General features: G+C 37.6%; 2 protein-coding genes across 9 annotated transcripts in view; one reads left to right on the forward strand and one right to left on the reverse strand.

Annotated features, from left to right (window-relative positions):
- DEK (DEK proto-oncogene) overlaps positions 1–5,172 on the forward strand; it is a 29,724-nt gene extending 24,552 nt beyond the window's left edge. For both annotated transcript variants that reach the window (XM_082848848.1, XM_082848849.1), the window contains 2 exons: positions 2,835–2,903; positions 3,589–5,172. In XM_082848848.1, the coding sequence (XP_082704974.1) occupies positions 2,835–2,903; positions 3,589–3,600 (81 nt within the window). In that variant the 3' untranslated portion in view covers positions 3,601–5,172. The remainder of the gene's footprint in view (positions 1–2,834; positions 2,904–3,588) is intronic.
- Positions 5,173–5,549: 377 nt separating this feature from the next.
- KDM1B (lysine demethylase 1B) overlaps positions 5,550–11,667 on the reverse strand; it is a 56,067-nt gene continuing 49,949 nt past the window's right edge. For 6 of the 7 annotated variants that reach the window (XM_082848492.1, XM_082848493.1, XM_082848494.1 and 3 more), the window contains one exon: positions 5,550–7,492. In XM_082848492.1, coding sequence (XP_082704618.1) covers positions 7,409–7,492 — 84 coding nt within the window. In that variant the 3' untranslated portion in view covers positions 5,550–7,408. The remainder of the gene's footprint in view (positions 7,493–11,667) is intronic. The other variant, XR_014326529.1, reaches the window with a different exon arrangement.

Raw genomic sequence — 11,667 nt, forward strand, 5'->3', positions numbered from 1 at the left:
TTTTTTAAGGGTCATCCTAGACACATCAAGAAGAACGGACTGGTGAAGAATGAGACAAGAGTCAAGAGAAACGTTTACATCAAATCAGAGTTACAGGGCTGCCGTAATCCAAGTCTGAAATCAAGAGAGCCTGATCACAGGTTGCTCCGTGTGGGTGTAAGGGCTTGGGTGCATTAATCATAATAGGGAGTAGAACAAAAGGCTGCCTCTTGAGGAAAAGATGAGTTTTGTTCTAGACATTTGAAGATGGAGTATTTGAAACATCCAAGTGGGAGAAATGGTGAACATTGTAATTCTCCAAGGTAGGAGAGAAACCTAGACTAGGATATTGCTGGGAGTTAAAACCAGAAGATAAGGTGGCCTAGAGAAGAAGGTAAAGGATGAGAAAGGCAAAGGACAGACCTGGAGACCATTATCATCAGAGTTGGGAAGTAATTCCTACAAAATGTAAGAAATTGTAGAGTCAGTAGTAGAAGGAAGGCCAGAGAGAATAGTGCTGTAAAAGCCAAGCGAGGAGAGTTTCAAGAAGGGGCAGGGAGGGGTAGTTCCCTGCCTAAGAAAAGGTAATTAACTTACATGGGACATTGGACAATGGCTGTGGAAAGTCAGGTCACAGAAAAGAAACATAAATGACCTGTAAACGTGAAAACATTAACCTTCCCTACTAATGAGGAAGATAGAAATCAAAAGGAAATACTTTTGCTTATTAGCTTTAACAAAATCTTTATAAAGATTAACAGTTTTCAAGGTTGGCAATGGAATAGGGAAACGTACTCTCATCCTTTAAGTTGTAATAACTTTGGCGAATAATTAGGTAGTATATTAAAATTTAAATGGCAAATACCCTTTAACCCAGCAATTCCGTTTCTAGGTCTGTATCCTAAAGACATAGTCACACCTGCACAAAATGATTTCAGTAATGTTAAGCGTGTCTGTAATACTGAAAAGTCAGAAACAACCTAAATGGCCATCAGTAGGAAAATGTTTAAACTGTACATCCATATTTTTGGAATATGAACTGTGTAGCAGTTCAAAAGAACATGGAAAACCTTCCAGGTATTGTCAGATTTTTAAAACAGGTATTTCCCTATTTGTGTAAATACAGAAAAACTATATTGCCATTGATATATTTATATGTTTGTATATAAACTCATTTTTAAAGGTCTGGAAGAATACACAGCAAATTGATAACTGGTTTCCTTTAGGGGAGAGGAACAAGGGCAGACTGGAAGGAAAATTGAAGGGAGACTAGTTCTGTTCATTTGAATGAGTTTTGTGAATACATTTGTGTAATTTTAAGGGGGTTGTTAATAACATGGAGAGGTCAGGTGAGAAGAACGTAAGGGTTTTTTTTGGACTCAGCAATTAAGAGACAGTTGTTCACATAATAGCAGTTTTGAAGGGTGGTAAATGCCAGGGTTGTCCCTTGGACTGAGAATTAATAGTGAGGAAAGTGAAAGCTTCTGATTTAGTAGTTAAATTGGGGGAAGATACAAGTTGATAAAATACTTTTTAAGGTCAGAGGGGAGTGGAAGCATGCGTTAGGCTAAGGGACAATTCTGGGAAAGAAGATGAAGGTACAGGAGCATTGAGTGTTGGGTCCCTGCAGAGGTAGAGGAAACAGGACTGTTGATGAATCCAGACACACATGAACTGGAGGAGAACAGGCACGTCAGGAATTTGAAGGAATTCATAGTCATGGCTTCTTGGCTGAGAGCAGGAGTGTGGGACACTTGAATAAGGGGATGAAATTGCCACTGATGAGAATGTAAGGGGGACCTGATTAGAAATCCTTGGGATTTCTAGGGAGGCTTTGACATTGAATACCAAGTGGGACCATTTTTTTTTTTAACTTTATTCAAGTATAGTTGATAAAATGGAACCATTCTTTTCAAATTTGTTACATTTTCGCATTTGTTACATTTTCAGAATTTAACCATATAAAGGTTGGTAGTTAGACCAATTAAGGGTTGGAGTTTTACAGAGAAAGAACAAAGGGCAAACAATTAGAGTAATGTAAATGATTGACTATATTTGCAGAGGTTGGCACACTACAGCCTGTGGGCCTTTGTAACACAGACATACACCCATCCCTTTAAGTGTTGTCTATGGTAGCTTTTATGCTACAATGACATAATTGAGTAATTGTGACGGAAACTGTCACTGGATAGCTGAAATCATTTACTGTCTAGCCCTCTACAGAAAACATTTGCTGACCTTGAATTAGACAATAGGAGTGAAGCCAGCTTGGTGTATGTGGCAGTTCAGGACCAGAAGTCATTGTGAAGCCAAGCAGCAGGTATCAAGTTGGAAAATTTAGAGAGTAAAAATTCAGGAGTGGAGGACTCAGTGATACAACTGGATCTCAGTGATACAGCTTTGGGGAGGGGATTGAGCAATGCTCTGGGGGCTGAAATTCATTAGAGTTGAAGTTCAGGAATCATAAGTAGTGTTAAGATGATGTAACAGAAAAAATAAGAGGATACCTAAAATATCTGATAGATAACCTACCAATATAAAGAATTTAATCCATTTAACCTAAGGTCTATCTAGAAGTTTTCCTCATCCATGTTTATTGTTAGTTCAACTGAAACTCCCACTTTTATAAAACACTGAGAATGTTTTCATGCTAGTTTACTGCTCTTTATACAGTATTATTGAAACTACTCATTTGGTGTAGAATGCTCCATGGTGAACCACTGGTGGTTAGAACGTACTATTCAAACGTACATGCAGCTCTTGTCCATGGCACACATTTCTTCATTATCCAAAGATAGAGAATATTATTGGATTTTTAAATCTACTTTTAACATTGTTTTTCCTTTTCACTATAGGTATATGAAAATTATCCTGCTTATGACTTAACTGAAAGAAAAGAGTTCATAAAAACAACTGTTAAAGAGGTAACTATATCCAACTTTTCGAACTTGGATCATTTTGGACTTATAAGACAAAAGAAATTACATGTATCAAATACTGCGTATTTTTCAAAATATTTATGTCACTAAATATCACATGTGATGCTCAGATTTCCTCAAAATGGGAAAGATAGTTATTTTCATTCCCATTTTAGAGCTTAAAAATAAAGTTTGAACATTAGTGACAAAACCTGGCCTCAGATGAAGATGTGGGTTCAGTGTACATGGGTAGCTGGGCATCTCAGAGTTCATACAACCACTTGAGCACATGTTCCTTTCTGTCCACCAGTTAAAGGCAGGAGAAGATCAACAGTAGCTGTAGTCTTATATTGATCCCAGCTGATTTCCCAAGGTCACAGTAGTAAAATAGAAGTTAAAAAATAAAATGAGGGCTTCCCTGGTGGCTCAGTGGTTGAGAGTCCGCCTGCCGATGCAGGGGATTACGGGTTCGTGCCCCAGCCCCGGTCCGGGAGGATCCCATGTGCCGCGGAGCGGCTGGGCCCATGAGCCATGGCTGCTGGGCCTGCACGTCCGGGGCCTGTGCTCCGCAGCGGGAGAGGCCACAGCGGTGAGAGGCCCGCGTACCACAAAAAAAAAATAAAATGAGGTTTTATGTGTTCCAACTATTGTATGTTGGGTATGAGGAAATAACGTTTCTCTTTCATTACAGCTAATTTCTTAAGAGGACAGAAACAGATGACCTGTACCCATGGATTTAAAGATCTGATTTATACCATTATACCAGCAAAGAGAATGTATTTCCTTTTCTAAATCTTTGCAAGCATTGTGTTGGTAGAACTTCCTTCTGACCTTTTTATCTTGAGTGTTAGGTGAATTTGCGTTTGGCATTTTAAATTGCATTTCTATGCAGTTTTTAGTTTAAATTTTTGCATGGCAGTAATTGTCCCTTGCTTTTATAGTTGTATTTTGTACATTTTGGATTTCTTTATATAAGACTATAGATTCTTGAACTGTTGTAGTTTTTAGTGTGCGCGCAGTATTAGCTTAAGACATACTTTTAATCGTAGAACAGAAACGATCATAACTGGCATTTATACATGCAGAGACTATTGCAGTATTTAGCATATGAAATATTTTGAATACACATCTGTCAGTGTGAAAGCTCAGTGTGTGTTCATCATATTAAAAATACACAAGCTTCAGCCGTCCAGATGACTGAATCAGAACTTTTCTCCTGCATGTGTATATATGTCAAATTGTCAGCATGACAAGAGTGACAGATGTTATTTTTGTATTTTTAAAAACGAATTTGTTGTATATAAAGTTTTTTTATTTCTTTTGTGCAGATCAATTTTTAAACTCATATAAGTACGTATCTTTACAGTTATTATAAACTATGAAACGTCAGTGTTCAGCCAGATGGTATGACGGAGCAGTGAAAGTCAGAATTCAGTGAAGAAAATACTGAAGGAACATATAGTTCTCTGCTTTGCCTTGGAAGTGTCATCAATTTATAGTTTTAGTGTTAACCCTGCAACAGTGTCTGTAGATACATTTTATAGTGAGGATAGACCAAAATCAACACATCAAAACTTCAAAAATTTGGGAGAGTTGGATTAAGTAGAAGCACATTTTGCTTATAATAAATGAACTGATTTTTATTAACTGCTTTTGCCCATATAAAATGCTGATATTTACAGGAAACCTGGCCACCTTTATAATTATGGTGAAAGTACCAGTTGTAATTCCAGATTAAGATAATGTGTAGACAGTAGTGGGTATCTGACAAAGTATTTCTCAAAAGTGTTAACAGACTTATTTTTAACATTAAAGAAACTTAATGTATTTGTGGAATCAGGGGTGTTAGGCTTTAAATTTTGGCCAATTAGGATTCTAGGTGATCAACGTATGGACCACTCCTGAATGAGACTAATTTTGTCTTTTAACTTAACTGTCTTAATCGGTTTATTAAATTATCTCTTAATTTTAAAATAAAACATGCTGCTTATACAAGAATTAGGCCTTTGATAAACCATTGAGTGTTTAAAATATCTTTGCATCATAGAACAGAAATATATAAAATTGATATGTTGACTGTTAACAGGTGTTTTCACAGGTTTGACTTGTTTCTTGATAAAGTTATTAAGACATTAGAGAAAGGTATACTTAATACAAATTAATGGAATAAACAACTAAATGAGACTTAATAATTGGCATTTGGTTTTAAATATTTAATTTGTTCCTATAAACCTTGTCAATAAAAATAATAAATCACCACCTCTGTCTCTTTGCATTTGATGTTTTAACATGTATTTCAGAATAGAGATTTTTAAATGGATTTAGCCCCATAGCCTATATCATTTGGAGTGCTCATCAGTGGTAACTGACTGATTTTACTTTGAATTAAATACATTACAAAGAAATCCCTAGGGAAAACTTGAAGTGCTCTCATGAAACTAAGTTGATCAAAGTTAACAATTATGCGTGACCATTTACTTGAAAGGGATATGCAGTAATGCCTATGACCTAAAAAGTCTAAAGAGGGTTTAGAGGTTGAGGGGATTGATTTGGTGTATGTGAAAGTTTGTGGTGAAGATGTATCTGCTTAAGAGTGTGCATTCACCACTACAGTGCACAGTGTATTTGAAAAACAAGTTTTATTAAGCAGTTTTACACAATCAGCGGTTCACAGTCTGCAGTTCAAACATTGTGTATATTCACTGCTACTCAATTACAAAATCTTCAGACAGCAGTGAAAAACATACTCAAATAACTCAAGAAAAAAAAGGTACCGTGGTTCTTTAAAGAACAAAATGTTATTTGATGTCACTTGAGACAGGAAATGAGGGGTTTTTAAAAAAATTTACCATACTTTATTTAGGTAGGTTTTCCCCTTGTTTGCTTATAGCACTATACAAGTTTAAGTGCCCAGAAACTAAAGTAGTAATGTACTGTGAACCATTTCACCTTAAAATTTTGCATTTATCACTCGACACATGCTATTCTTTTAACATTTTAATACATAAAACACTTGAAAACAATACTTCCCAATCAGTACCAATGAGTCTCATCAGATAACGTAATATCAACATTTTCCTGTGTTAACCTTGAAACCAATATACTGCTATTTGCTTTCTTTCAGTTGTAGAATACTTTGCTGGGGAGGGAGGTGTGTCTCAGCTCTGTCTAAAGTTCACCGTATGTTCTTTCTATAAAATACGATTTCTACTTATAAGCTGACTTTAAATTTTAGAAATACCTAATATTTTGAAAAGTGGTTTTAAAGTCATTTTGAGTCCTTTTTTTTTTTTTGAGTCCTTTTTTAAGCTGACCAATATATTGAAAGAATTATTCAAAGACTTTTTAAAACAAAAGCACATAAATTACCCATATTTCTAACCTGTAAACTGAAGTTTCCTGGCAAGATGGGCATCCTGAAGACCCTGAAATCAATGTTTATTTTTTCTTGTCATGAGTGAAAGAAGGAAAAAGTAAATATTTACCATGTACTCAGGCTTTTAAGATATGGCTTATAAAATGTGTAATATTTACCAGGCTATTACACATTTTTCTGCAGTTTTCCAGTGGACCTGCCTATGGAATACTGAAAACGTAATTCTATAAAAAATATTCCTAGAGATGTAATCAGTTATTTTAAAAAGAGGCAGTGGGGAGAGGCTTAATTATTCTGACAAGATCCTTCTGCTAGTGGTTGCCAAAATTGAGGCTATTTAAAGTGTGCCATCCACCCAAACATGACTAAGAAGAATAGCCATATTCTATGTCTAAAGTATGAAGACCACACTAGCTCTTCCCAGTTCTCAGTGATACAATAACATGTACTGTTGAAGGAACTGAAAATTTTGCTGTTTTGCCAATGAGTGCACAAATCTAAAATTTTTTTTTATAAAAGATACCTGAATTTAAATTTCTTTTGAACACCCAATGGGAAGAAATATGTACAATATAAAATAGAAGTTTCATTTACCTTTGACTGAAGAGTTTGTGCTGTATTCAAAACGGAAAGATTTCTATCTAAATTTTAAGTAGAAGCTCAATATTGGAGCTATATAAAACTTAAGGCTCATTGGCAAAGATACTGATAAATTGTCATAGAGGAAAAGTACATGGCTTTTTTTTTTTTTAATCCTGCTTGATTGACTTGGTTTCTCAATGTGTGAAAATTGGTCAGCCAAAAAAATGTCAGATTTAAAGGGAATCTCCAACCATGGAAGGATCATATCCAAGGTCTTAATTTAAGGTTATATTCTGCCTTATTCTGAGATCCGGAAGATTTAGTGCTAGTCAGACCTATGGAAAATGCCATTAAATATAAGTGCTTACAGAAGGATTCTTGGGGCTAGTGCTTTCAGAGTGGTAAAATGGGTTTACATTACCATGCCACCTTAGAACATTTCAGTTTTGCTACCCAGAGAGGATTTTCTGTTTGATTTTATCAAAGTGAGGTTTAACATGTTTTTCAGACTCTCCCATTTGGGAGAAGAAAGCTGGGTCCAGATAAATTCTGTTTAAAATGCCGCAATCTTACTTGCTTCTCGAACACCACTCAAATATGCCCCTGTAACAGTTTGTGGAAAATGCCTGTTTGTTGCCTGTAAAAAAAAAAATAATTGTATAATTTGAGATCATGTATAAAGAATTTAGATGAAAATCAAAAGGTAAATACAAACTTACACTTTCTCTGATCCTCCTAAAATAAAGACTGTTGTCGCTCCTGTGTGCTCACATGAACACTCTACTCACCCATCCATAGCACCATGTTTCACCAAATTTATTCTACGATATAGTCAGTGCTCCCGTGAAATACTGTGTGACATTCATTAAGATATTGTCTATGTGTGCCAGGTGCTGCAGTTAAGGATAATAAGACACAGTCCCCTCCCATCAGACAATCTTAGTTGTTAAAATCAGTGATAAGTAAAACAAGCACAAAAAGTGAATCACAGTTCATCCACGGCTGGAGTTTTGCTAGATGGGTATAACAGAAAGAGTTGGGTTACTCCAAGGATAGATCAGTTCAACAGGAAGGGAAAAGACAAAAGGTGAGGACTGTCAACAGGAGAACCTCACTTTCAAGGAGGTTATAGTGCGAACAGAATAAGCAAACCAGGAGAACAGGAAACTTGAATTCATGACCGTTAGATATTAAAGACAAGGTCTGGGATGTGGTTATGGGGAAGAGTAGCTGAAATGGGAGTTGAGTAGGTCACAGAAAAGGGAGGGTAAGAAACAGATGAAGTTCCACGTGAACTAATTTAGGTTCCATGTCACCTAAACTGATGAATGGAATGGAAAACATCCAGGTGCTAAAGACTTTAATAAATGGGGGAATGACCAGGAGGTCAGTAGGAATACAGTTACGGGGGGGGGGGGGGGTGAGTCACAGAGTGACAGAAACTTCAAAGAAATGGCTTTTATAAGAAGATGAGGTAACAACTGTATCAAAGCAGCAAAGGAAAGTCAAAAACTTCCAAACCCTGTTCATGACCCTTTGGCACATCAGTCTAATAGGGCCATCTCTTGGAAGCAGTCCACAGCTGTTGCCTGGAATGTAACCATTATGCTCTGTTCCTACAAAGTTGGCTCTTCACAGGCCAAGGAGGAATCAAAGACAGCTGTTTTTAAAATTACATTCTTTTGTAAAAATTCAAAAACCCTGAAGCGAAAAAATTAAAAACACTATTTTAGATGAACCAGGAAGACCTGTATAATCCCAAACTATAATATACAAAGTATGAAGGCAGATCAAAGAGTGCTGAGAATTCATTTATTCTGCTAAACTGGGTGGATGTGTGTGTGTGGGGGGTGGGAAATAGCAAAGGGAAACCAATTCACCCTGAAAAATCCTTTATAAATCTCAGCCATTGGTGCCATCATGGAGGCAGTGGCTTGGCAAGGGTGAAAAACTGAGGACTGGTTTAAAAGACTATGAAGAGCTGATCTCCCTGTGCTATGCGGCTGCTTCCCACTAGCTATGTACCTTACGTTTGGTAGTGTATATATGTCCATGCCTCTTTATCGCTTTGTCACCGTTTACCCTTCCCCCTCCCCATAGCCTCAAGTCCATTCTCTAGTAAGTCTGTGTCTTTATTCCTGTTTCACCCCTAGGTTTTTCATGACATTTTTTTTTTTTTAGAATTCCATATATATGTGTTAGCATACGGTATTTGTCTCTCTCTTTCTGACTTCCTTCACTCTGTATGACAGACTCTAGGTCCATCCACCTCATTACAAATAGCTCAATTTCGTCTCTTTTTATGGCTGAGTAATATTCCATTGTATATATGTGCCACATCTTCTTTATCCATTCATCCGATGATGGACACTTAGGTTGTTTCCATCTCTGGGCTATTGTAAATAGGGTGGGATAGGGAGGGTGGGAGGGAGGGAGACGCAAGCGGGAAGAGATATGGGAATATATGTATATATATAACTGATTCATTTTGTTGTGAAGCTGAAACTAACATACCATTGTAAAGCAATTATACTCCAATAAAGATGTTAAAAAAAAAAAAACCTTCCTACAAATAAAATTCCAAACTTAGATAGCTTGGCCAGTTTAGAAAAACTATCATATATTTATAAACTCTTTCTGAAAATAAAAAAATTGAGATAAAAAAAAAAAAAAAAAGACTATGAAGAGCGGGACTTCCCTGGTGGTTAAGCATCCTCCTGCCAATGCAGGCAACACAGGTGCCATCCCTGGTCCGGGAAGATCCCACGTGCTGCTGAGCAACTAAGAAACACAACCACTGAGCCTACAACTACTGAGCCACAACTACTGAGCCTGTGCTCTCAAGCCTGTACTCCACAACAAGAGAAGCCACGGCAATGAGAAGCCCATGCACTGCAATGAAGAGTAGCCCCCCGCTAGATGCAACTAGAGAAAGCCCATGCGCAACAATGAAGATGCAACATGGCCAAAATGAATAAAAGATAAAAAGAATTTGAAGAGCAATTTGGTCCCTCATCAGGTTCCCCACTCCCCCTACTGCAACCCCCAGGAGTTCTGAGGTACAGGACAGGGGTGAGGTGCCAAACAAAATGCAATTAAGTATAACTAAGAGTGAGGCTTCGAGTTCCCAGAATGCCAGGAGGTGAGCCTCTATCATGCAAACGAGAAACTAAGAGAAAAGAGCTATAGATAGATCCTGATGTTTGGGCCCCCAACCTCCAGTTGACAAGCTTGCTGGAACCTTCAGTTGGCTTTTTAAAAAGTGCCTCACTCAAATCTGAACAGTCAAGGACTGGACATTCGGACATATGGGAGGCAAAGGCTAAAGTAAACAAAATAGGAACTCAGGAGCCATGTAAGGAACAAGTTACGAAGCAAGAAGAAAATGCCACCAAAAAGGAATAATCTTAGAACAAGAAAGTGCTCATAAAGTAAAGGAGCCAAAGTTTAAAAAATCGACTCAAGGGTTAGAATATAAAAAACAGCAAAGAGTAACAGCAAAGAAGATTAGAATCAATTCAACAGTTCCAATATATGAAATAGAAGATCTAGAAATAAGAGAAAAATTGTAGGAACGAAATGAGCAGAGTAAAAAAAATCTAGAGGATGAAGGACATGAGCTCCAAGATTATAAGGAATGCAAAAAAATGGCACAGAAAGGATTAGGAATTAGAACCGCAAAACATTTCTCAACAGAAGTAAATCAAGAAAGAAGAAAGGCTGACCTCACACCCATTAGGACGGCCATCATAAAAAAATAGAAAATAGTAAGTGTTGCCGAGGATGTGGAGAAACTGGAACCCTTGTGTGCTGTTGGTGGGAAGGTAAAGTGGTGCAGCTGCTGTGGAAAAGAGTGTGGTGGTTCCTCAAAAAACTAAAAAACAGAACTAATATATGATGCAGCAATTCCACTTCTGGGTATACACCCAAAATAACTGAAAGCAGGTTCTCGAAGAAATATTTGTACACCCAGGTTCACAGCAGCATTATTCACAATAGCCAAAAAAGACAGAAGCAACTCAGGTGTCCATGACAGATGAACAAACTAAATGTGATAGGTGCATATAATGGAATATTATTCAGTCTTAAAGAAGAAGGATATTCTGACACATGCCACAACATGGATGAAACTTGAGGGCATTATGCTAAGCGAAATTAGCCAGTCACAAAAGGACAAATACTCTATGATTCCACTTATATGATGAGGGACCTAGAACAAATTCAGAGAGACAGACAGTAAGTTGAATGGTGTTTGCTGGGAGCTGGGGGAGGGGGAGTTGTACACAGTTTTGGTTCTGCAGTATAAAAATGTCCTGGAGATGGATGGTAGCAATGGTTGTACAACAGTGTGGATGTATTTAATGCCACTTAACTGGACACTTGAAGATAGTTAAGGTGGTAAATTTTGCTATGTGTTGTTTGCCACAATTTAAAAAATATTAAAAAAAAGAAAAAAGAGAGGGATCTAGGAAATAAGAACCCCAAGCCTGGAAAGTGGTAAGGAGGAGTGCTGGGAGGACAGCTCTGCAGGGGTCCCCGGGATCAATCAGTGAAGCCTGGAGCAGAGGGAAGATGCCAGGAAAGGGGGCTTTGAGAAACAGAACCTACAGGCTGGCCAGAGGGATTCAACTGTGAATTAGAGATGACTCAAGAAGGGGGAGGCTTTGGAATTTCCTGGCGGTCCAGTGGTTAAGACTCTGTGCTTCCACTGCAGGGGACACAGGTTCCATCCCTGGTCTGGGAACTAAGAGTCGTGCATACAACGTGGCCAAAAAAAAAAGGAGTGGGGAGGCTTAAGGAGTGGTATAAAAA

Source organism: Leucopleurus acutus (assembly GCF_964270905.1).
Source record: "Leucopleurus acutus genome assembly, chromosome: 10".
Classification (NCBI taxonomy): domain Eukaryota; kingdom Metazoa; phylum Chordata; class Mammalia; order Artiodactyla; family Delphinidae; genus Leucopleurus; species Leucopleurus acutus.